Source organism: Pinus tabuliformis, chromosome 4_2 (assembly GCF_031772625.1).
Source record: "Pinus tabuliformis cultivar Carrire ecotype Pingquan chromosome 4_2, CPIR1, whole genome shotgun sequence".
In the NCBI taxonomy this organism is placed as follows: domain Eukaryota; kingdom Viridiplantae; phylum Streptophyta; class Pinopsida; order Pinales; family Pinaceae; genus Pinus; species Pinus tabuliformis.
Genome location: NC_142304.1, coordinates 697883451 through 697911038, shown reverse-complemented (window position 1 = coordinate 697911038; position 27588 = coordinate 697883451). Strand labels below are relative to the sequence as shown.

The 27588-nt window shown below is 41.8% G+C and overlaps 1 protein-coding gene across 1 annotated transcript in view; it reads right to left on the bottom strand.

The window, feature by feature from the left end:
* Window positions 1-27588, bottom strand: part of LOC149171397 (uncharacterized) — a 421147-nt gene that overhangs the window by 5248 nt on the left and 388311 nt on the right. Inside the window, 1 exon segment of the mRNA XM_089424078.1 lies at window positions 24001-24124. Within this exon segment, the coding sequence (XP_089280204.1) occupies window positions 24001-24124 (124 nt within the window).

The following is a 27588-nucleotide window of genomic DNA, read 5'->3' as shown; positions in this document are numbered from 1 at the left end:
CCCGATGTAAGACAGATGGTAACAGGGATGCCTGAATTCCAAGTAGAGAAAGAAGGTGTATGTCCGGGATGTGTAGAAGGAAAGCTAAAAGGGGACCATTCCCTTCAAGTCAAAGCAAGACCTCCGATATATTACAACTAGTTCACTCAGACATATCTGGTATGATGCCTGTGAACCCCTTGGGAGGATATTCATATTATCTCACTTTTACTGATGACTATTCTCGAAAGACCTGGATATACTTCTTGAAAAAGAAAGATGAAGTGTTCTCTTGGTTTCGGCACTTCAAAGCCCTAATCGAGAATTAAACCGAAAAGAAGATCAAGAACTTAAGAACTGATAATGGGACTGAATATGAATCTAATGAGTTCCATTTTTTTTGTAAAGAGGCTAGCATCAAGAGGGAGACTACTACACCATATACTCCTGAACAGAATGGTGTGGTAGAAAGGAAGAACCGCACAATTATGGAAGCTGTCCGAGCCATGCTACATGATCAAAGACTTCCTAAGTTTCTATGGGCTGAAGCTACAAACACTGCCGTATATGTACAAAATCGATGCCCTCATCAAGCATTGGGTTCCAAGACTCCTGAAGAAAAATTCAATGGTAAGAAACCTGATGTTTCTGATTTTAGAATTTTTGGAAGCCTTGTACATTTTCATGTGCCGAAAGCGAAAAGAAATAAATTGGGTGCATCTGGAAAGAAAGGAATTTTCGTGGGCTATGGTTAAAATACTAAAGGCTATAGAATCTATGTAGCCGGTCAAGGGGAAGTCGTAATTAGTCATGATGTCACCTTTGACGAAGATATGGCTCTCAGCAAGGTGAACAATCTTCCGACTCTGCGGAGCTCTCAAGAAGCCGACACTAGGGAACTGAAAGAAAAGGATGATGAATCAATGCCTGATGTAGAAGAACCCATGGATCCGATTGATTCTCCTCCACATGAGCCTTCCTCTTCTAGGAAGAGGCCTTCATGGCTTAGGGGGCTACTTGATGATGCTGAAGGACATGTTGCACCCCGAGGAACCATTCGTGAAAGTAAGAAACCTAATAAGTATCAGGGATACCTGACCATCATGAGCACGATCATACAAAATGAGCCTTCATCATTCTCAGATGCCGTCAAGCATCAAGTATGGAAGGATGCTATGACTGAAGAATATGAGTCTATCATGAAGAATGATGTCTGGGAAGTAGTTCCCAGACCCTAAGACAAGACAGTTGTTACTTCCAAATGTCTTTACAAGATAAAGCATGTAGCAGATGGAAGTACGGAAAAATATAAGGCTCGTTTTGTTGCTCATGGTTTCTCCCAGAAGGAAGGTATAGACTATGATGAGATATTTGCACTTTTCTAATATATACGACCATCCACTCAATCATAGCCCTTGCCGCTTCACAAGGACAGAACCTACATCAGATGGATGTCAAGACTGCGTTCTTGCACGGCTCGATCAAAGAAGAGGTCTACGTGGAGCGACCTGAAGGATTTGAAATCTATGATCGGAAATCTCATGTACGCAGGTATAGACTATGATGAGATATTTGCACTTTTCTAGTATATACGACCATCCACTCGATCATAGCCCTGGCCGCTTCACAAGGATGGAACCTACATCAGATGGATGTCAAGACTGCGTTCTTGCACGGCTCGATCAAAGAAGAGGTCTACATGGAGCAACCCGAAGGATTTGAAATTTATGATTGGAAATCTCATGTATGCAGGTTGAAGAAGGCTCTCTATGGGCTGAAGCAAGCACCCCGAGCATGGTATGAGAGGATCGACAGCTACTTGATGAAGCTGGGATTCACTAGGAGTGAAGCCGATCCTAACCTTTACTTTAAGGTTGAAGATGATAAACCTCTCATATTGGTGTTGTATGTGGATGGCCTCTTTCTAACAGGTGTAGATCCTCTCATTCACAAATGTAAGAGGGAGTTGGCTTCTGAATTTGAAATGGACCTAGGACTGATGCACTATTTCCTAGGACTTGAAGTGTGGCAGAAGCCAAGCAAAATTTTCCTATCTCAAGGAAAATATGTGGTGAAGATTCTGAAAAGATTTGGTATGGTGGACTACAACCCTGTGACTATCTCAAGGATCTTAACTTTCAGAAGTTATATGGTAGTGATGTCAGACTAGATTTGCGAAATGCCTCTGAGTTTCAAAAACTCATTCGCGTTGATGTTCTTGGTGTACCTCCGTCCAAACATATGTTTTGTAGTTAGCATTGTGAGCTCATATTTGGTTGAGCCTCACTAGATTGGTGCCAAGAATCTTCTGAGATGTCTTCAGGACACAATCTCTCATGGATTGAGATACACTGCCGGAAATATGAAACTGCATGATTATTTGAATGCTGATTAGGCAAGTAGTGTGGAGGATCACTGGAGCACTTTTTAGCGTTGTTTCTCTTTGGACTCTGCTTCAATATAATGAATGAGCAGGAAGCAGAAGTTGGTGGTCTTGAGCACCGCCGAAGCAGAGTATATTGCTGCCAGCATGGCTTCCTGTGAGGCAGTTTGGTTGCGAAAGCTCTTCAGTGAGCTGTTTGGATTTACATTGGATACCACCGTGATCCTTTGTGACAACCAAAGTGGGATTCATTTGTCAGAGAATCCCGTATTTCATGATCGCTCCAAGCATATCGATATTAGATACCACTATATTTGAGATACGGTGCAGTGCGGAGCTATAAGGCTCCAACATATCGGTACAGATGAACAGGTCGCCGACATTCTGACAAAAACCCTTGGGAAAGTAAAATTTCTAACATTCCGAGAACTTGGAGTTGTTCAAAGACCCTCCAATGAGGGTCATGTATGATGCATTGAGCTCTGGGAGCTCCAAGGGGGTGCGGGGTGCTTCTTGGAGCAGCATATGACCACAAAGGATTGATGTATACATTTACACCCAGTGGCGACATTGTAGCAGGATTGATGTGTTCTCCTGTGAGGCCTGGATTGATGTGTTCTCCATGGCGGCCTGGATTGATGTGTTCTCCATGGCGATTGTAGCAGGATTGATGTATTCTCCTGTGAGGACAGGATTGATTAGTTCTCCTGTCGAGGCATCCTACCCATGCAGTCTGGGACTCATGGGAAGTACCTCTCATCTGATCAATGAGCAGGGAAATGAAGTTAGGGACCATAGTAGTACCGATGAACGCATCGTTGTATCTACCGTACTCCCTATGCTAGGATGACCTCCATTGATCTGGGATCAATGATACTGGTCTGGGACCAGTGGTAGGAGTTGTACCATACTATGACACTGACTTCGAGTCGGCTGAGACTGGTCTGGGACCAATGGTACATACTCTGAGACTAACTTCGTGTCAGTGCAGTACTGGTCTGGGACCAGTGAGAGTGGTACATACTATGACGCTGACTTCGGGTCGGTTGAGACTGGTCTGGGACTAGTGGTACACTCTCTGAGACTGCGATACTAGTCTGGGACCAGTGGTAGGAGTGGTACTTACTATGAAGTTGACTTCAGGTCAGTTGAGACTGGTCTGGGACCAGTAGTATGCACTCTGAGACTGACTTTGAGTCAGTGGAGGATGATACTGGTTTGGGACCAGTGGAGTTGTACTCACTATGACGCTGACTTCGGGTTGGTTGAGACTGGTCTGGGACCAGTGGTACATACTCTGAGACTGACTTTGAGTCAGTATGATACATCCTCGATCATTTCTTCTTCTTCATAATTCAGACAAAAGCAGAGCAGAACAAAACAATGCAAGAGCAGAGCAGAATAGAGCAAAACAATACAGATAAGTACAGGGCAGAACAAGACAAAACAGAATAGGCAGAATGGAGCAAAGCAGGGCAAGGGACAGGTTGTACAGGGCAGTGCATTTGATGGATGAATAGTAACGACTGATAAACAGATTGTAGATGAAGTTCTCCCTAGTTGAGAGGGAGTGCTAAAATTGGCAATTAGGGCAAAACTTCATGTGGGTCATCTTATTCATGGCTGATAATATTTTTATTAGATTCCTCTCATCGAGAGGTGTAGGATTGATATAAAGATCATCCGATTTCGATGAGTATTCATGGAGATATGAATTTATTTTGATTATGGAATTATTATCAAGCCGACCTACAACTCATGTAGGCTCAAAAGCCCAACAGTCGCATCTATTCAAACACCAACGTTGTGTATAAATATAAGAGGACTTTTCCTCATTTGGACTCACTCATCTCATCACATCTCTCTCTCTCTACTACGCATAAATGAGTCTCTTCTCTACTGCGCAGAAAAGGGTCTCTCTCTCACACATGTGAAGTCGGAAACTGTTGAACCTGAAGCTGCAACTGGAGATCCAAAGTTTGACCAGCGTTGACCATCAGATCTCCTCCTTAGAACTGCGTTGTAGGTCCATCTGGATCTCCTCTGAAAGCCGCAACTTTTGGTGGTGGAATGAAGTCAATCCGACGGACGGTTTGCAAGATATCGACTGCCCTAGTTTGAAGCCGGAAACTACCGAAACTGAAGCTGCAACTGCGGAAGTAAAGATTGACCTGTGTGGACTAGAATATCTCCTCATCTGAACTGCGTTGTAGGTTCATCTGAACCTCCTCTAGAAGCCACAACTTTTGGTGGTGGAATCAAGCCGATCTGACGGTCGGTTTATGAGATATCGTCTGCCCTAGTTTGATGATAAAGCTGCTAATGCTGATGTTGCTGATCTAGGGTTTGCAACTGCTGATATGAATCAGATTTATTGTACTATTTCTCTCTGCTGAATTATTGAAGATAAAAGAAGATTTGATCAAAGGGTTTCCCCACACATTGTGGGGTTTGTCCCTAGCTAGCCGCCACATCTTGTGTCTCTTGTCTTGGCTTGTTTTCTGTCAATTGTTTAATGTTCTATCTGCACTTTACTTTATGTACATGTGATTGCTAATCTATGGAATATAATAAAAAAAAGAAGTAAACTGTTATAAGCATAGAACATACCATAACTTAACATGGTATCAGAGCCGGGGTGAAGACAAAGCCTGAGCAAGAGCAAGAGCAATCACTGAAGAGAAGATTGGCAAGGCTATCCTAAAAGAACTATGGGTTCCTCAACACTCTTTCCTACCAAAGACAAGCTCTGTGAGAAAGCTAACTATCACGGATGGAAGATGTCTATCGATATAACCCTAGGAGATCAAGGAGTGTTGGACCATGTAAGAGGCAATATTGTTGAGCCTCCATCAAATGCATCCACTGCTACCTGGAACAAATGGAAAAATGGAGAAGTCAAAACAAAAAGATCATCCGAGACTCTATCGACAAAGAAGGTGTATGTCCGGGATGTGCCGAAGGAAAGCTCAAAAGGGGACCATTCCCTTCAAGTCAAAGCAAGACCTCCGATATATTACAACTAGTTCACTCAGACATATCTGGTATGATGCTTATGAACCCCTTGGGAGGATATTCATATTATCTCACTTTTACTGATGACTATTCTCGAAAGACCTGGATATACTTCTTGAAAAAGAAGGATGAAGTGTTCTCTTGGTTTCGACACTTCAAAGCCCTAATCGAGAATCAAACTGAAAAGAAGATCAAGATCTTAAGAACTGATAATGGGACTGAATATGAATCTAATGAGTTCCATGTTTTTTGTAAAGAGGCTGGCATCAAGAGGGAGACTACTACACCATATACTCCTGAACAGAATGGTGTGGCAGAAAGGAAGAACCGCACAATTATGGAAGCTGTCCAGGCCATGCTACATGATCAAAGACTTCCGAAGTTTCTATGGGCTGAAGCTGCAAACACTGCCGTATATGTACAAAATCGATGCCCTCATCAAGCATTGGGTTCCAAGACTCCTGAAGAAAAGTTCACCAGTAAGAAACCTGATGTTTCTCATTTTAGAATTTTTGGAAGCCCTGTATATTTTCATGTGCCGAAAGAGAAAAGAAATAAATTGGGTGCATCTAGAAAGAAGGGAATTTTCGTGGGCTATGGTGAAAGTACTAAAGGCTATAGAATTTATGTAGCTGATCAAAGGGAAGTCATAATTAGTCATGATGTCACCTTTGACAAAGATATGGCTCTCAACAAGGTGAACAATCTTCCGACTCTGAGGAGCTCTCAAGAAGCCGACACCAGGGAACCGAAAGAAAATGATGATGAATCAATGCTTGATGTAGAAGAACCCATGGATCCGATTGATCCTCCTCCACAAGAGCCTTCCTCTTCTAGGAAGAGGCCTTCATGGCTTAGGGGGCTACTTGATGATGCTGAAGGACACGCTGCACCCCGAGGAACCTTTCGTGAAAGTAAGAAACCTAATAGGTATCAAGGATACCTGACCATCATGAGCACGATCATACAAAATGAACCTTCATCATTCTCAGATGCCGTCAAGCATCAAGTATGGAAGGATGCTATGACTGAAGAATATGAGTCTATCATGAAGAATGATGTCTGGGAAGTAGTTCCCAGACCCCAGGACAAGATAGTTGTTACTTCCAAATGGCTTTACAAGATAAAGCATGCAGCAGATGGAAGTACGGAAAAGTATAAGGCTCGTTTTGTTGCTCGTGGTTTCTCCCAGAAGGAAGGTATAGACTATGATGAGATATTTGCACCTGTTGCCAAATATACGACCATCTGCTCGATCATAGCCCTTGCCGCTTCACAAGGATGGAACCTACATCAAATGGATGTCAAGACTGCGTTCTTGCACGACTCGATCAAAGAAGAGGTCTACGTGGAGCAACCCGAAGGATTTGAAATTTATGATTGGAAATCTCATGTATGCAGGTTGAAGAAGGCTCTCTATGGGCTGAAGCAAGCACCCTGAGCATGGTATGAGAGGATCGACAGCTACTTGATGAAGCTGGGATTCACTAGGAGTGAAGCCGATCCTAACCTTTACTTTAAGGTTGAAGATGATAAACCTCTCATACTGGTGTTGTATGTGGATGACCTCTTTCTAACAGGTGCAGACCCTCTCATTCACAAATGTAAGAGGGAGTGGGCTTCTGAATTTGAAATGAAGGACCTAGGACCGATGCACTATTTCCTAGGACTTGAAGTGTGGCAGAAGCCAAGGGAAATTTTCCTATCTCAAGGAAAATATGTGGTGAAGATTCTGAAAAGATTTGGTATGGTGGACTACAAGCCTGTGACTATCTCAAGGATCTTAACTTTCAGAAGTTATATGGTAGTGATGTCGGACCAGATTTGGGAAATGCCTCTGAGTTTCAAAAACTCATTCGCGTTGATATTCTTGGTGAACCTCCGTTCGAACATATGTTTTGCAGTTAGCATTGTGAGCTCATATTTGGTTGAGCCTCACTAGATTGGTGCCAAGAATCTTCTGAGATGTCTTCAGGACACAATCTTTCATGGATTGAGATACACTACCGGAAATATGAAACTGCATGCATTCGAATGCTGATTAGGCAAGTAGTGTGGAGGATCACTGGAGCACTTTTTAGTGCTGTTTCTCTTTGGACTCTGCTTCGATATAATGAATGAGCAAGAAGCAGAAGTTGGTGGCCTTGAGCACCGCCGAAGCAGAGTATATTGCTGCTAGCATGGCTTCCTGTGAGGCAGTTTGGTTGCGAAAGCTCTTCAGTGAGCTGTTTGGATTTACACTGGATACCACCATGATCCTTTGTGACAACCAAAGTGGGATTCGTTTGTCAGAGAATCCCGTATTTCATGATCGCTCCAAGCATATCGATATTAGATACCACTATATTCGAGATATGGTGCAGTGGGGAGCTATAAGGCTCCAACATATCGGTACAGATGAACAGGTCGCCGACATTCTGACAAAACCCCTTGGGAAAGTAAAATTTTTGACTTTCTGAGAACAACTTGGAGTTGTTCAAAGACCCTCCGATGAGGGTCATGTATGATGCATTGAGCTCTGGGAGTTCCAGGGGGGTGCGGGGTTCTTCTTGGAGCAGCATATGACCATAGGATGATTCACTATCTCGTGGTGGTATACATGTACACCCCGTGGCGACATTGTAGCAGGATTGATGTGTTCTCCTGTGAGGCCTGGATTGATGTGTTCTCCATGGCGGCCTGGATTGATGTGTTCTCCATGGCGATTGTAGCAGGATTGATGTATTCCCCTGTGAGGACAGGATTGATTAGTTCTCCTGTTGAGGAATCCTACCCATGCAGTCTGGGACTCATGGGAAGTACCTCTCATCTGATCAATGAGCAGGGAAATGAAGTTAGGGACCATAGTAGTACCGATGGATGCATCGTTGTATCTACCGTACTCCCTATGCTAGGATGACCTCCATTGATCTGGGATCAATGATACTGGTCTAGGACCAGTGGTAGGAGTTGTACCATACTATGACACTGACTTCGGGTCGGCTGAGACTGGTCTGGGACCAGTGGTACATAGTCTGAGACTAACTTCGTGTCAGTGCAGTATTGGTCTGGGACCAGTGAGAGTGGTACATACTATGACGCTGACTTCGGGTCGGTTGAGACTGGTCTGGGACCAGTGGTACACTCTCTGAGACTGCGATACTGGTCTGGGACCAGTGGTAGGAGTGGTACTTACTATGAAGCTGACTTCGGGTCGGTTGAGACTGGTTTGGGACCAGTGGTACGCACTCTGAGACTGACTTTGAGTTAGTGGAGGATGATACTGGTCTGGGACCAGTGGAGTTGTACTCACTATGACGCAGACTTCTGGTTGGTTGAGACTGGTCTGGGACCAGTGGTACATACTCTGAGACTGACTTTGAGTCAGTATGATACGTCCTCGATCATTTCTTCTTCTTCATAATTTGGACAAAAGCAGAGCAGAACAGAGCAAAACAATACAGATCAGTACAGGGCAGAAGAAGACAACGCAGAACAGGCAGAATAGAGCAGAGCAGGGCAAGGGATAGGTTGTATAGGGCAGTGCACTTGATGGATGAATAGTAACGATCGATAGACAGATTACAGATGAAGTTCTCCCTAGTTGAGAGGGAGTGTTAAAATTGGCAACTAGGGCAAAACTTGATGTGGGTCATCTTATTCATGGCTGATAATATTTTTATTAGATTCCTCTCGTCGAGAGGTGTAGGATTGATATAAATATCATCTGATTCCGATAAGTATTCATGGAGATATGAATTTATTTTGATTATGGAATTATTATCAAGCCGACCTACAACTCATGTAGGCTCAGAAGCCCAACAGTCGCATGTATTCAAACATCAACGTTGTGTATAAATATAAGAGGATTTTTCCTCATTTGGACTAACTCATCTCATCACATCTCTCTCTCTACTACGCAGAAATGAGTCTCTTCTCTACTGCACAGAAAAGGGTCTCTCTCTCACACATGTGAAGCCGGAAGCTGTTGAACCTGAAGCTGCAACTGCAGATCCAAAGTTTGACCAGCGTTGACCATCAGATCTCCTCCTTAGAACTGCGCTGTAGGTCCATCTGGATCTCCTCTGAAAGCCGCAACTTTTGGATGAAGTCAATCCGACGAACAGTTTGCAAGATATCCACTGCCCTAGTTTGAAGCCGAAAACTACCGAAACTGAAGCTGAAACTGCAAAAGTAAAGATTGACCTGCGTGGACTAGAAGATCTCCTCATCTAAACTGCGCTGTAGGTTCATCTGAACCTCCTCTAGAAGCTGCAACTTTTCGTGGTGGAATCAAGCCGATCTGACGGTCGGTTTGTGAGATATCGTTTGCCCTAGTTTGATGATGAAGTCGTTAATGCTGATGCTGCTAATCTAGGGTTTGCTACTGCTGATATGAATCAGATTTATTGTACTATTTCTCTCTGCTGAATTATTGAAGATAAAAGCAGATTTGATCAAAGGGTTTCCCCACACATTATGGGGTTTGTCCCTGGCTAGCCGCCACATCTTGTGTCTTTTGTCTTGGATTGTTTTCTGTCGACCGTTTAATGTTCTATTTGCACTTTACTTTATGTACATGTGATTGCTAATCTCTGGAATATAATAAGAAAAAGAAGTACACTGTTATAAACATAGAACATACCATAACTTAACACCAAGGGAAAAATCCCCCTCGAGGGGAAAACGCAGTAAAAATTTCTCTTCCTTCAATACTTTTCTTTGAGACTTTTCAACCTAGACATAGACCAAACCTTCCCTCCACACCAAGTCAGCCCTTCCAGATCTTCGACCCCTTTGTAGCAGCACTTCCACCCCAGCAACTTCGACTATGCAACAACTTATAGCATCAGGCAACAACTGGCAACAACAACACTTGGAAGACTTCGATCTCCCAAACTAGGGCATGAAAGAGAGAGAGAGTAGCACCAAAACATCGATTTCTTCCTTCTCCTTAGTCTTGACACAAATCGCACTCCTTTTGACTTCCTTGACCCACTTCGCACATTTTCTAGCTTCACTAGAGATATCGAACTTACTTGAGATGAGATGCTCCAAATGAATTCCATCTCCTTCTATTTATAGGCTCCAAGTGAGGTCGAACTGGTGTCCCTTAGGCCAACTTGATCTCCTTGTAAAAATTTCTGAATATAAATCCAACAGCAATGACTGATATCATTTCTTCTACTTGTTAATTCAGAAATAAGTTATTCAGTCTTTCTACAACAAATATCAAAATAAATTCTACTGCAGCCTTCACAATTAAAATACTGCAGAAAGTAAATGCAAAGAAAAATACTAGCACAAGTATAATCACAATGACAGTTATTTTTGGACAATTGTCCCCGGAAAAACCCAATGCGGGAAAATCGGTGCAGCAAATGAGGGTTTCTTTATTGATCTTTAGCAAAAATTTCATGTACAAGATACAACCAACAGAATAGAAGAGGAATTTGTGTGAGAAATTTTACAGACAATATTCTCATGCTTCTTAGCGAGTTTCTGACTCTGGAGAGGACCCGTTGCCCTCTCTGCGTCAACTTCTGCGTAGGGACTGTGTAGTCCCAGCATCATTGACTTTGCGTTGTCCCTCCTCTGCTTTGTGTCTTCTTCTTGCTCCTGCACTCCTGACTGATGTTGATGCCCCCTCTTCTTCTCACCTGCAACTCTCCCTCTGATTCGATTTCCTCTTGCCAAACTTCGACCAGTGAGAAAATCGATCTTACTTGGGTAAATGACTATCTGCCTAGTGTGTCTTCCAAATGCCCATCGAAGTCCTTCTTACAATTCTCTAGTTAAGTAAGCAACGACCCAGATTAGATTCTAATCAATTGCCCAGATCATATTCACTGATCTTCGTCTTCTTCTAGAAGTTTCACCCTCAGTTTGATTAATACCCTTTAATTATTTTAATTTCTTAAGTTTAGACTTAGGCACTCATTAAAAATAATTAATTATTTTAATAAAATTGTCTCCGGGTGGAATTTCCCAAAATGATTTCTGGGTAATGTGGAATACATGTGTCCTAGCCTCCCTGCAAATTTTGAGGCTAAGAGCACATCCAATGCTACCAGAAATCAACACTCCTTTAGGCCAACTTGGTGTGGAGGTTACATAAATCATATTTGACTCAATAATAAACCTTTTTACATGATTCCAAAGCCCAAGAAGGGTCTCTTTAAGTGTACAATGACTATATTGACTCAATATTAATCCTAGAAGTATACAATGGGGACTTTAACTAATATAATGATGACCCAAGCATGATACAATAATAAAAATATTTTTCTTTATTCTTTTGACAAATACATTACATAATGACTCAAATACATTTATGAAGACCAAACATAGTTACATTCTTCAATAACCTATTCAATGGAAGAAGGGATTTTCATGGGAGAGCTACCAAGGGTTCACAACTAAGGACTTTCATTCACATGCTATGCATGAGTAATGCACACAATAAATCATCTTGTTGATTCTTCTACAAGATGAACAATAGAAACCAATTTTCCAATCTGATAATTACTATCTAATGATCCTTGAGAATTTATCTTATGCCACTGATATCATTGAGCAATTATACTCATAAAATTCAATAGTAAATGCAAAGAAAAATAGTAAGATCATAAAGAGACAACCATGCACAATAGAGACAACCAATTTTCCCGGGGAAACCCAAACTTGGGAGAAAACCCGACAACTTTTCTTCTAGGAGAAACTTATTCTTTAGCATGGTTTACAATTCTAAATTGTCTAGAAATCTGTGCCAAGTCCAAACTTTAGTCAATTCATCCTCTATTTGCTCCCACATGTCGCTGCTTTAGAAGATGTGTTGTTGTGAGCGATCAAAATGAGGAACTCTCATTGTGTATATATACTAGTCAAATGGGGTGATTTTGACCAAGAGTCACCCTTTCATGGTGGGGCCGACTTGATGTTTTGGAGCCTACATGAAGCCTAAAAATTATAATTTTATTTTTTTATTTTCTTAATTTTCATGGGCTAACGTAGGAGGCCTCTTGGCATGCATGAATACCTCCCTATGCTACACAAAAATCAACACATCTAGATTAACATTCAATAGATATTCAACAAATTAGGGCACAAATGCAATTATCAGAATCAACAAAATTCCATACATTAGACATGTAAGAAATAGATATTCAATAGCTCTAAGGGTTAGCTCAATTGGTCGAGTCTCTGACGTTAAAGCATTTTTGCTATTGAAAGGTCACCTGTTCAATTCTCTTGACACCCTCGGGGTCAGGGTCTGTGGTTGAGTCGATAGGAAGTGATCCCTTTGGGTGGATCTATCTGGTACAAATACTCCGTGGATGTAGCAGTCATTGATCTCTGGGATTTCCGAACCACAGAAAAAAATAGATATTCAACATTTAGATACACTTACAAGATAACATGAAAAATAATCCATTCCATTCATCCAAAGAAATAGCTCCAAAGCACAATGATTTAGCTTCGAATATCAAAATGCATCAAAGATCAAAATATCTCCACAAGTTTTAAGTAGTCCAAAATATCCAAGAGTGATGTGATGATCAATGAAAAATGAAGGCCTCCTCTATTTATATGAGGAGGTTGAATTATAATTTAGCCTATTAGCCCCTCAAACAAATAAAATAATGGGAAAATACTAGTCTAGGTCACAAACCGACTTAGTAGCCTTTGAAAAATATAACAAATCTCCACATCTGAGGCCCGAAATGCTAACGTCATGCTAGCATAGGCCCTTCTAGGGCTGACCTTGAGGGATATGAGTACCATCATGAGTATAAAAGCCCTCTAAAATCAATCTCTAAGGGTTGGCCCCTAGATCTATGTCAATCTCCCTTTGTGGATCCCAGTTTTGGCTTTGGGGCACAAAAGTGGTCCCACGGGTCTCCAAGTGGCCAAAATGCATGTCTCTGCTCATTGATGGGACTCCCAAGGTACTGCTAGCCCGCCCTCTCATATCTCAATATGTGAGACCATCCTCATTTGGGCCCTATATGGCCTGCAATCCATCTTGCCACCCCGAGGATTGAAAATGTTCTCAAAAAACGACCTAAAGGAGTCTTCGATCTCCTCCCTTGCACCTCCCTACCACCCTAAAGAAAGAAGATAATTGAATAAGATGGATTATGTTGGAGTAGTATGATCCGGATTATCCACAGTATTATGTTCATTATGTCGACGTTTCGAACCCCAAAGGGGGTCCATCATTAGGACCGAAAATGATAGATTATGAATGATAGTTTGAATGGATTATGTTGTTGTAGATCACACTAGCTTTAGGAACCTCAGTTTTCCATTGTGCTTGATCATTGTCGTCACTCCACTATTACTGCTGCCACCAAGTGAGATATACCTCACACTATCACTAGGGATCCAGTACTGATCCAGCCACTGAATGGCTAGCCCCTAGCTGCGCAGTTTCTGCACAATCACTGTGCTGCTCTACGTCATAGCTTCTAGGAACTGCGTCACTCCTTCAAGATGATCAATTTGCCTCTCGAACTTCAACTTTCTGCCCTTCCGGTCTCACACCCCGGCTTCTGGCTCTGGAACTTGATTCTCCAACAAATTTCGGATCTCCTCTCAAGCTCTGCGCTACCTCAACGTGGCCCTACGCTGCCCAACGTGGCTCTGCACTGCCTCTTTTGGATCTCTCTCTGCCTCCTCTGCAATGTATCCCCGGATCAGGAAATCTTCCTCCGGAAACTATCCCTGCCCCTCACTGCAAGAAATCACCTCAATCACTTCTCCGACAACTGTTGCGCTGCTCTCTTGAGAAAATCGATCTCTGATCTCTCACTCAATGTGTCTTCCAAATGCCCATCAAGCCTCTTCTTATAATCTTCTCGTTGAGTAACCAACGACCTAGATTAGATTCTAATCAATGGCTCAAATCATTTTGGCTTGATCCTCGTCTTCTTCTAGAAGTTTCACCCCCAGTTTAATTAATACCCTTTAATTATTTTAATTTCCTAAGTTTAGACTTAGGCACCCATTAAAAATAATTAATTATTTTAATAAAACCTTCTCTAGGTGGAATTTCCCAAAACGATTTCTGGGTATTCTAGAATACATCTATCATAGCCTCCCTGCAAATTTTGAGGCTTAGAGCACATCCGATGCTACCAGAAATCAACAGATGACATCGCCTTTTAATCTAGCTTCCTCTGGATGAATAGCCTTCAAAACACTTTAACTTGATTTGCAGATCTCTTTAATTTGGCCTTCTTTTCTTGATGATGATCCCAATACTTGTTTGTAGACTCCTTCGATCAAGGGTTATAATGCTTCCTTTGTAGATCTTGTCTTAAAGATGATCTTTGCTTTGATGCCTTCCTCGAGATTTGATCCTTGAGCGTCCCTTGATAAGATGCCCTTCCACGACTTTGTCACCTTAGCTTTGATACCATGTTGAGAAATCTAGGGCATAGATATTAAGTGATTTCTCTTCTATTAGTAATTGCTTGTGAGTGCTTTTTACTTCTTTAGATTAGGATCTTCTTGTATTTAGGTTATTAGTGTTGTTCTTCATCAAATAAATACCAACGTATAAACCATAAAAAGACAAGAGACGCAGAATATAGGCTATTCGCTAGGGCCAAAACCTCTCACTCTTTGAGAGGAAAACCCGACCAAATTCTTGTTCTTATAGAGATTCCAATTGACAAATACCAAGACCAAGACCCTTGACCTAGTTGTCACTCCAAGACCAAGACACCAAGACTTCTTCTTCTTCCTTGAGTCAACAAAAGTCAAACCCTTTGCTTGATGTTACTTTCTCTACCTCCTTGCTATAATTTATAAGTCTTCAACTTTGACTTTCTCGGCCTTCTTACTGCAATTTTATAGGTCTCTTTCTCGGCCTCCTTACTACAAATTTATAGGTCTGCAATTTTGCACTAGTGAAGATATTTTTAGCCCAAAACGGTCTTGTCTTCTGGTCCCTCCTCCTTTGCTTGGGGAGAGGCTTCCTTGATGAGACTTCACACTGCTCTGACCGCACTTCTCTAACTGCACTTCTCTAACTGCAGACTTGTTGTACCTCGCACTTCTCTGACCGCAAACCCCTGTACCTCGCACTTCTCTAACTGCAGACCCTTGTATTTTGCACTTTTCTGAATTTTTTGTGTTGTGAGATTAGGCCGAGCTGCCTATTTATAGTGGTTGGAGTCTCATAATTAGTCGACATGACTTTTGGTGAACCGACATGTCCTTTTTATGAAGATATTATTATTTCTTTGAAGCCGACTTGTAGGAGGATGCTTGTGCTTGTCTTGGAGGGTTGTTTGACACTTCTATTGACTCATATACAAGTGTATCATGCCCAAGAAGGGTCCTTCATACATGACATTAACTAAATTTGACTTTTATGACTAGATGACTCAATCCTAAAGGCTCACAATGGGAGCCATTACTAAAATAAAATTCCTTGCTCATGAAACCCATGAGACAAGCATTACAATAATTTTATTTTTCTTTCTTTTCATCAATTACATAAAATCACAATTACACATGTCATTATGAAGACCAAACCTAGTTACTTTTCAACACTACAACCCATAGGAACCAAGGTGATGGCCATGGATAAGGGGTAGAGCTCATGTTTGGCTTTTGCCCACGTGCTAAATTTGAATGCCCCGACCATCTTTTGCATTTTGTGGTATGTTTCCTATTGAGAGTGGCCAAATTATGTTTTTGCTTTTCTTTTTGGTTGCATTAACCTTTGGGGCATCATTTCAGGCTTGACCTAAGGTGCGGACAAGGGAGGGGGAGGCTACCCCTATGTGGACCCAGTGGACACATGGACCCGGATGGGAAAAGAGAGGAATAAGGCTAAAATGAGTGGAAGGGGGCTATGTATGTGGTGTCGAGAAGCGGGACCACGTAACCAAAGTCGAGATTTCCCAAATAGTGCCAACCCTAAATCTAGTGGCCAGTAAAGGAGATCCCACGGGACTAGGATACAAGGCTAACCATAGAATCGGGCAGTGGAGACAATAGTACAGACATGGCCCACTCTTTCCGCATAATCCCCCCACGAATCCATGCCCAAAAGCACCGATGACAAGGAAAATTACTCAACTTTACCAATGAAAAGTCATGCCTTCGGCATCAGGAGCCCCACCTTCAAACATACAATCATAACAAGTAGGTGATGGACCATATGGTTGGCTTAGGTGGTTGAGATAATGGCACATCGAGCTATCTGGTGGCTGTAAGGGGTTGTTGGCTGCCGGCTAAAGACCATCTAGGCGAAAAAAAATTCTCCTATATACACTACCCACAGGTGGTGGGTAACAAGACCACTGGAGAATCTTTAAAAAATAGAATTCTCGAAATTCCCTCATTCAAAATGACCACCTGGACCAAAAAATTCGATTTCTCTTGAGGAAATAATTCTTTCCGGCTCGTCGAATTTTTGTGGAACTTTCTACCTTGGAAATGTGACCTTTCTCATATTTTGACTTGATTCCTTTTACGAAAGGTCCTCAATAATTTTTAATAATTTTTCCACTTGGAGAGAATTTAATTTTCTCTCATTTTAATTTTTTTTGACAAATTTCCAACCAATTATTTTGACATTTTTTGCTGGAAAATAAAATAAATGACCCAAGAGGGGTTTTACACATATTTTGCATCGTTACAGTGTCTAAATAGAAATTTTAGGAGTTGAGGTGTAAAATCAAGTACTCATACCCCCTATAACTTCTATAGACAACATTTTTTACATCAATTATTACATAAACATCCCATATAGAAGGGGAAATTTTACAATCAAAACATGACCTCTCGACACAACCTGTTGATTTGTGGTAGCATCGGATGTGCTCTAGCCATGAAAATTGTTGGAGAGGCTAAATCATATGAGATCTCCAAGACCCAGAAATGGTTTGGGGAAATTCCACCCAGTTAGAGAGATATTAAAATAATTAATATTTTTAATGGGGTTCCTAAGTCTAAACTTAGGAAAAATAAAATATTAATGGGTATTACTATAAAACTGGGTGAGAATGTTCTAAATGACATGGATCAAGCCAACTCTACTCTTAGCTATTGATTAGAGACTTAATCTCGGTTGTTGAAGACTCAATAAGAAAAGTATAAAAGGAGGCTTGAGGGTCAGTTGGAGATACACCAAGATTGATCAGTCAGTTTGATTTTCTGGAGCGGGGTTTGCTGAGAAAATTTGAACAAGTGATCTGAGTTGCAGTGAGGGGTAGTGAGTACATAGCAGAGAGGCAGAGATAGTGCCAGAGGGTCAGCGCAGTGACTGAGGAGGCTATGCAAAGGCATCAAGAGTCACGCAGAGGCAGCTAGAGACTGCGCAGAGGTTGAAGGGCCTGCGTGGGTGATGTAGAAGGCCACAGAGCTGACGTAGAGGGGCAGAAGGCTAACGTAGAGGGTTCTAGAGCTACGTTGAGGCTTGCAAGGCTGACGCAGAGCCTTGGTGAAGCACCGGAAGCATTTTCGTGGGGCAGACTTGCTGAATATCTGTCTCTGAGAAGAGGTATTACTACTGTGTAAAATTCTTTGCTGGGTGAGACAGTTTCGCACCATAGTTGTACTCAAGAAATCTACATAATAAGAAAGCCCTTAGAACTGTTTCACTAATTTTCCTGCATTGGATTTGTCTGAGGACGATTGTCCAAAAATAACAGTGTTCCTTATGTGTTTGTTCCAGTATTTCAATTGATGATATGTATATGAGTTCAGGCTGCATCTATTTTTATTTTCAGTATTTATATTTATAAATAACTAGTTAATGTGATAAACAAGTAGGAGAATTTAAACCAGAGGATGTAGTAGGGATTTCTAACACGTTAGACTTAGAAATTTCAACATGGTATTAGAGCATTGCAGATCACAAGAGGATTGAAGCCACCAACGTAATCAAAAGTATTTGCAGCAGGAGCCAAGTAGAAGGCAGCAGAGGGCCTGCATCATCATTTCGATCTAGAGAGAGGGCCAGCACAGAGGCAAAGAGAGGCAGAAGAGGCTCACGAAGAGCCATGTCATCCTAGTCAATCCGGTAGGCTTGACATAGTTGGCCAGAGGAGTGATTCAGCGTTTGTTGGGATTGCGCAGAGCTGGAAGGCTCAGTTTCTTCAGTTACTGGGGCATAGGAAGCTGTGGGCAGATTGTGGATTAGGAAGCTAGTGGGGTGTTGTTGTTGTCGAAGAAGAACAATACCTAATGGGACAGAACCAAGGTAGAGGGAGTCGCTGCCTTGACGGATTTCTAGCCACGAAATCCAGATTCGAGTTGCAGTTGCAAAGAGGATTGGAGAGGAGCAGTTCGACAGTTGGCGAGAAGATTTCCAGGAGGGAAATCAGGTCTTAGAGGGAGATTTCCAGGAGGGAAGTTGAAACTCAAAGGGAGTCTAGAAGAAGAGCGGAGATGGCAGTGAACGGGTTGAGGGATAAGGACAACTTGGACGGGGCTTCCAACTTTGCCATCTGGAAGGCAAGGATCCTGGCAGTCCTAGATAGACATCGCATCAAGGGCTTCGCCTTGAGAACTGTGGCTATCCCAGTCGACCCAGCTGATAATCAGAGGTATGAGGATGTAATAGCGAAGGCAAAGTGCATAATCCTTGATGGGGTCAAGGACCATATCGTACCACATATTTTCGAGAAGAACACGACAAAGGAGATTTGGGATATTTTGACAACATTGTATCAAGGCACTTTTGTGCAAAGGAAGATGCTACTGGAAAATCAGATGCAATTGTATCAAATGCAAAAGGGGGAGCAGATAGATCTGTTCCTCCTCAGGTTGCAGAGATTCGTGACCAACTTACTTCCATAGGAGCCATGCAAGATGACGAGTTTATGGTGAGGACTGCCCTGAATGTAGTCTTCGAGGAGTGGGAGACATTTGTCCAAGGCATTTTGGGCAGAGAGAATCTTCCAGGATGGGAAGAGATGTGGGCAGCGCTTTGCCAAGAAGAGATTAGACGGCTAACCAAGGCGGGGAGTAGTGCCAAAGGTGGTCGAATCAAGAAAGAGGAGGAGGAGGATGTGGCTCTGGCATCTGCGTGACAGTAGGGGAAGAGGAAGAAGAAGGATATCTCCAAGGTGAAGTGCTTCCATTGTGTGGAGCTGGGTCATTATGCGTCCCAGTGTTCCACAAAGAAGAACAAGGGAGAGGCTTCTGACTCCAAGGCAGTGCCGGCTAAGGCGGAGAAAGAAGTCGAGACTAATGACGATTGCGCCATGAGTGCTCATGCACCTCTAGAGAAGAGGTGGGGTGACATCGAGTTGTAGTCAGGAGGACTACAGAAGATGAGGGGTAGGATCCTTGAGTTACCCAAACTCTTGGATCATATCAGGCTACGGGAGCCCAAAATGATAGTAGCAGGATGATGGATGTCAGGTGGAACAAGACGCAATGGAGCGACAAGGCAGTGCTAGAGTGCAGAGGTATGTAGTAGCGCAGTGGGGGTTGCAGCACTGCAAGATGCACAGAGGTGTTTGTAGCAGTGTGAGAGGCACAGTGGAGGTTGCAGTAGTGTGAGATGCATAGTGGTGCTTGCAGCAACGCAGAGGTAGCAGAGGGAGCACAAGATAGCAGCAAAAGTAGCTTTAGCATCAGTAGGCTTCCAGGCTGACAAGGATGTCAATATTTTGGTAGATCAGTTACTTACTTCTCGGTAACTAAGTTGCAGCGCAACAGTTAGCAGTGGTAGTGCTATGGTCAAGATGATGCAGCATGTTGAGATGGAGATGCAGTACAAATGTAGCCGTGGCAGTGGCAGAGCCACGGGCAGTAGTATAGGAGGTAAATAACTCCTTTGAGTACTCGATGTTCATTCCTACGTGAACCATATGAATAGTGAGCGACTTCGTCCCTTCAACCGGAAAAGCGAACGTACGTTGTAACACTCCCTGCCTTCCAAAGGTGCCTCAAGCAAGTTAGGTTATACCTTTTGAAAATGGAGCTACGTGTAGGCCAGATTGCCCATGATCTCTTGGGGGCAAGGCTGGTGAAAGGAAAGTTTTCTCTGCTCGGTGGGGTGCTCTGCTAACCGGCCCATCCCTCACCTGATGTTATGCCATCCATTCTATGTACCTACATCCCTTACTCTAGCTGAGTGCACGACAGCGGGCAGTCTATTCAGGAGTATAATTCGGGTTGGTTCAAAAGCATGAAACGGTAGTAGTGCAGAGGATGCTGGGCAACAAGCCAAGCATCAACACAGGTACTGGTACTGGAAGATCAGTGTGATGTTCAGTGGTGGAGCATTACTAGAGCACATTCCTCGCTAAGAGGGAGTGTTGATTTGTGGTAGCATCGAATGTGCTCTAGCCATGAAAATTGGTGGAGAGGCTAAAGCGCATGAGATCTCCAAGACCCAGAAACGGTTTGGGGAAATTCCACCCGGTTAGAGAGATATTAAAATAATTAATATTTTTAATGGGGTTCCTAAGTCTAAACTTAGGAAAATTAAAATGTTAATGGGTATTAATATAAAATTGGGTGAGAATGTTCTAAATGACATAGATCAAGCCAAATCTAATCTTAGTCATTGATTAGAGACTTAATCTCGGCCGTTGAAGAATCAACAGGAAAAGTATAAGAGGAAGCTTGAGGGTCAGTTGGAGACACACCGAGATTGATCAGTTAGTTCAATTTTTTGGAACGGGGTTTGCTAAAAAATTTCGAACAAGTGATCTGAGTTGCAGCGAGGGGCAGTGAGTACATAACAGAGAGGCAAAGATAGTGCCAGAGGGTCAACACAGTGATTGAGGAGGGTACGCAGAGGTAGCAGGAGCCACGCAGAGGCAGCAAAAGACTGTGCAGAGGCTGAAGGGTCTGCGTGGGTGATGCAGAAGAATAGAGAGTTGACACAGAGAGGCAGAAGGTTGACGCAGAGAGGCAGAAGGCTGACGCAGAGAGGCAGAAGGCTGATGAGAGGGTTCTAGAGCTACGCTAAGGCTATCAGGGCTAACGCAGAGCCTTGGTGAAGCACCGGAAGGATTTTTGTGGGGCAGACTTGCTAATTTCTGTCTCCGAGAAGAGGTATTACTGCCGTGTAAAATTCTCTGTTGGGTGAGCCAATTTGGCACCCTAGTTGTACTCAAGAAATCTGCATAATATGAAAATCCTCAGAACTATTGCACCGGTTTACCCACATTGGGTTTTTCCGGGGACGATTGTCCAAAAAAAACAGTGTCCCTTGTGTGTTTGTTCCAGTATTTCAGTTGATGATCTGTTTATGACTTAAGGCTAAATCTGTGTTTATTTTCAGTATTTATATTATAAATAACTTGTTAATGTAATCAACAAGTAGAAGAATTTAAACCAAAGGATGCAGTAGGGATTTCTAACGGGTTAGACTTAGAAATTTCAACACAACCAACTTCTGCGACACTTGAGAGATGATCTAGTATGATAATATACATAGACTCAATAACACTAGGACTCACCTAAGACATTACGATCAAGCCCCGCTCTAGCTTTGGGGTATGTGTGGGAGAAAAACTCTACTAATTATAATCGTCGAAAAACACAAATAATTAGCTAAGGAAAAAAATTCCCTAGAGTGAAACTCTTTGCTAAGAATCAAAGGCTTACCTAGATGTTTTGCGTGGCTTCATAGACATACTAGAATCATTTTTACAGTAATGGCCCACAGGATTGTTGAAATTGGAATTACATTGACAATCTGGAGGTTGCATGATGATGATGACTCTGAAAATTTTTATATGTTCTGCTTTGTACTTTGCATCTTGGGAATATGACACATGTGTGGTCAACACATCCAACTCATCAATGACCCATTCCCCTTTGACATCAATGAAAACTTTCTTCCAATAAAGGGTACCCTTGACTTGGAACCCTTCTTGTGGATCATCATCACCTTGGAGATTGACATGTGTCACTTGTAAGAGGAGAGTTTTACTTGTGTGGATCTACATGCATCTTGTAGGTTGCTTGTAGTGGACTAGGTCCACTTATCTTGTAGACCTCCCTATACTTCTCATATTAATGGAGGAAGGTGAGATTCATTCTAATTGTCGTTACTACACATGTTTCTTTGTACTTGTGTTATAAGAGTTAGGCACTACGGTTCATGAAGAAACCTCTTGTGTGATGCTAGGTTTTGATCTTGGAAATAAGGCAATGGACATGATGATCTCATCTATCATCCATGCATGGAGAGGTTACACCTCATATATCTTAGGTTTAGAGATGTAGTAGAAGGAGCTCTCTCTCTCTTTCTCTCACATTTTTCATTGTATTTTATCTCTCTTGTCTTTGAGGCACTAGAGATTTTTAAGCAATCTTGAAGTCTAGGGTTAAGGTTTGATCCCAAAGGAGACATTGAAGCTATGGTTTGTAACTAAAACCTTGGTTGTACTTCTTGACAAGGAGGAGAGGAGATGCCTTGCATGAGGCAGTGTACTTGCTAGTGCTGACTCTAGCTTGTTGGAGTATCATTGGTGGAGTTATGTTTTTTCATGTTTTTCCCTATCTAGGGTTTTGGAAAGCATGGAGTGTTATACCAGCATATTTTATGTTGAGAGTATGTACTCAAACTTCATCCCTTATATACATACATGAAATTTTCAGCTGTCGAAAATTGTCTTATAAGTTATGGCAGATTTGATATTCAGCTATCACTGTCTTCATGATTTGGTAATTTCCGGTGCTTATATATCTTGTTGACTTGACGTAAATTGAGACTGAAATTTCCAAGGTTTTAACATTGATATTGTTTTGCTTGGTTAGGCAGGTGGGACTACCCATGGGTTTTGGACTGGTGACCTTAACATTAATGAGTGCCTTAATAGTATGCCCAATCACCATCTACTCAAAGCCCCATAAGCAGATTTAGCATTTCTATTTAAGACAATAGGATAGAATTTATTGCTGTATTTATCACTTTTATAAAGTGATTCTCAGATCTGGTTTGTGAACGATAAGATTGCCCCAAAAGACTGAAACATATGGCACAAGTTTGGTATCTGTGGTCCTGAATTGCCTAGTGGATTGGGGTTGTTTAGAAGTGAAACATTGTCCATTGTTTGCTACTATTTTACTATATTTCAGATCAACCATGAGTCTGAAAATTCGCAGGTACTAGATCTGGGAAAACTCTAGGAAAGATGTGAAATTTTTTATGTTGCGTTAAAATTTGAAGTTCAGAAATTTCTGCAGCAAATACACATAAACAGAATATTTGCACAGAAATAAACTGAGAGATAACTTGATTTTATAATATGATGTGTAATGAACAATACATAATGACAAGTCTTGTGAGAGAGACATACATTGGGAAACCACCACAACATAACCGCAAAATATGTGATTTAAGAAGTCACTAAGTTACTTTGTTTTATTAAAACATTACTGACTCAAAAGACCATTTCAGTCTTAGTGAACATTAATCATCATCATATTAATGGTCTGACCATTATTAAATAGTAAACACAAATTCAACTTAACAGATAGAATTTAAAAATTAAAATAACATTTTATAAGTAAATTGCATATATAATACTACTGAGACAAACATTTCAAGGAATTTGTATTTGTTTCAACTTGAAAATAAAGACAAAACACATCGTAAATTGATTTAGATGATCAATTTGTTCTCAGGAGAAGCTGACAATGATACTTACAACAGACTAAAAGAGATGAAACTGCTGCAGTTGCATATGCATCAAAGGCAAATCTTTGAAATAGAACTTCAACAATAGGATTTGCTAATGGAAGTATGATTGCAATTAAAGGAAGTGTCGCAACCTGTTAGACATGACACTAATAAGAAAGTCAAATGTAAGATTCAGTGCTAAGGCTATAAATTTATTAATATGTGATAAATATTAGACATAAGCATATACAAAATTATTTGAACACAAAAGTGCAACAAATTAATTTCTTTTTATAGGACTACAAAATTGCCCTAAAGGCTGTGCTGTTAAAATATGACCATAGCTAGATATTGGTATCGGCTCACGATCTTGTTATATGAATTTCATCATATAATATCTTTTGCCGTATATTGACGTTATAACAAAGTCAAAGGTAAATATTCAGTGCTAACGCTCAAAATTTTATTTGAAATGTGATAAATAATATAAGTGAACACATACAAAATTATATAAACATGAAAGTGCAAAAAAATTATTTATCTATGTTCCCAGGAAACGTGGGTTCAGGGACGGGTGTGTCACTTTTTGAAACAGGGTACATGGGTTTGTTGGCAATATATTATAATTTATATTTATTATATGTTTTATAAATTATAATATATATAAATTTTGAAATCTTCCAACTTACAACAAGAAAAATAAATCATTTAAAAACTTAAACATGAACATTCACTTTGAAATTTCAAATTTGATATCAAGTGGAAATTGCATTTTAAATATTGAAATAAAGACAATAACTCGTTCATCGGATAGAAGGGTGCTCTCTCGAATTTGGTAAGAGATGGAAACAATAGTGGGATTATACTTGGAGCCGATGCCACCTATCCCGGAAAGGGTGTAGGAAATGTTACCCCTCAATATAATGAGGGTAACTCGATTCATATACAGAATCTCTTTTATGTACCTAATCGCAAGAAGAACCTGGTGTCCATTTCAGTAATGGAAGTCAAAGGTTTCAGGGTGGCATTCATCGATGGAAAGGTACGTGTTTGAAAATAGGATTTTCAAAGATGCTTTTACCCATGGGTTCAGGGTTGGTAATTTGTATCAAGTTGCAAGATGGTCCATTGGGGACCATGTCAATTGTCACATCTCATCTATAGCATTGGAAGTCTAATTATTATGGGGCCCTACCCAATGTGAGTCAGATGGTGACAGGGATGCCTGAATTCAAGAAGAGCATGAAGGTACATGTCCAAGATGTATCGAAGGAAAATCTTACAAGGGGACCATTCCCCTCATGTAGCAGGTCCACAGGTTTGGAACAACCCGAGGGGTTTGAGATTCATGATCGGGAATCTCATGTGTACAGGTGGAAGAAAGCCCTCTATGGCTTGAAGCAAAACACCCCGGGCTTAGTTTGAGAGGATTGATAGTTGTTTGATGAAGCTGAGATTCACTAGGAGTGAAGCCGATCCAAACCATTGCTCGAAGGTTGTAGATGATAAACCTCTCATATCGGCGCCTTCTGAGGATGACCTATTTTTGACATGTGCAGACCCTCTCATGTGCAGAAGTAAGAGGGAGTTGGATTCCGAATGTGGAATGATAAACTACAAGCCCATGACTACCTCGAGGATCTTAGCTTTCAGAAGTTATATGGTAGTGATGTCGGACCTGATTTGGGAAATGACTATGAGTTTCATAAACTCGTTCGCATTGATGTTCTTGGTGAACTTCCGTCCGGACATATGTTTTGAAGTTAGCATGATGAGCTCATATATGGTTGAGCCTCACTGGATTGGTGCCAAGAATCTTCTGAGATATCTTCGGGGCACAATCTCTCATGGATTGAGATACACTGCCGGAAATGTGAAGCTGCATGATTATTCGAATGTTGACTAGGCAGGCAGTGTGGAGGATCACAAGAGCACTTCTGAGTGCGGGTGCTCTTTGGATTCTACTTCGATATCATGGATGAGCAGGAAGCAGCAGTCAGTTGCTATAAGCACTGTTGAAACCAAATACATAGCTACGAGTATGATCTCGTGTGAAGCTGCTTGGTTGTGGAAGCTCTTCAGCGAGCTGTTTGTACACATGATGAATACCATCGTGATACTCTGTGACAACCAGGGGGGATTCAATTGTTGAAGAATCTTGTATTCTATGATTGCTCCGGTAGATAGACATAAGATACTACCTTGTTTGGGATATGGTACGTCGATGAGTGAGGAGGCTCCATCGCATTGAGATTGATGTATAGGTTGCAGACATTTTGAGAAAAAACGGGGAAAGGTCAAATTTGTGACTTTCTCGAATGACTTGGAGTTGTTGAGAGACCCTCTTATGAGGGTCCTGCATGTTGCATGCATTGGGCTCTCGGAGCTCCGAGGGGCTTGGGGTACTTATTGGAGCAACCAGCGACCATAGGGCAACTCACCCTCCCCTAATGGTGTGCTGTGTACAGCGTGAATGGCTCAGCCTTCCCCTGTGATACCCCGAGTTGACTTAGGGACAAGATGAATGATTCTCCTGTCGAGGCATCCTACCCATGCAATCTGGGACTCATGGGAAGTACCTCTCATCTGGCCAATGAGCAGGGAAATGGGTTAGGGACCATAGTAGTACTATCGATGGACACATCGTTGTATCTACCATACTCCCTATGCTAGGATGACCTCCATTGATCTGGGATCAGTATGAGTGGTTTGAGACACTCTCTTTTGATATTGATCTGGGATCAATAAAACTGACCTCGGGTCAGTAGGGAATGGTATGAGACATTCTCGATCAATTCTTCTTTTTCATGGTTCAGCAAAGCAGAGCAGTGTAGGGCACTGATAGCAAAAGATAGCACAGTCGGACATATGGATCAGCGGATGGAGTTCTCCCTAGTTGAGAGGGAGTGTTAAAATTGGCAACTAGGGCCAAACTCCATGTGGGTCATCTTATTTATGGTAGCTGATATTTTTCTTGGATCCCTCTCATCGAGAGGTGTAGGATTGATTTAGAGATCATCCGATTCTGATAAGCATTCATGGAGTTATGAATTTATTTGTGTTATAAGACAATTCGTCAAGGTCGGCCAACAACCAAATAAACCCCACATGTGCTCAACATTTTAGTATAAAAGGAGATGACTTGAGAGTCATTTCTCACACACACTTCTATGTTGATTTCTCTCCACTTGTATTGGGTTTTAGTGGAAGAGAAATCTAGGAGTGGAAGCCCTAGTCATTGGAGGAAAAGAGGCAACCGTAGACACAGATGGAAGGCAACCCTAAACGCTGGTCTAATCCAACCCTAAACGTTGATCTAATTCAGACCTAACGCATTCAAGTTTATGGGTTGTAGTGAGGGTTTGTTGTAGGTGACAGCGTGGTAAGTAAGGGTTGTTCCAAGTGCATAATGCTGGGCAGATTAGGCTGAGGAACAACTGTGTGGACAGCGTATTGAGCAGGAGTCTTAGCCGTTGTTTGGAGGGGTCCGAAGTGTTGGAGAAGGGGCTGAGTTCCCTTGTTATCATGCCGCAGCAATAAAGGACTGTTGGAAGGGCAGCCGCAGTCATAGGACTGATTTGTGGGCAGTTTTAGTGACACATTCATAGGGCCGCAG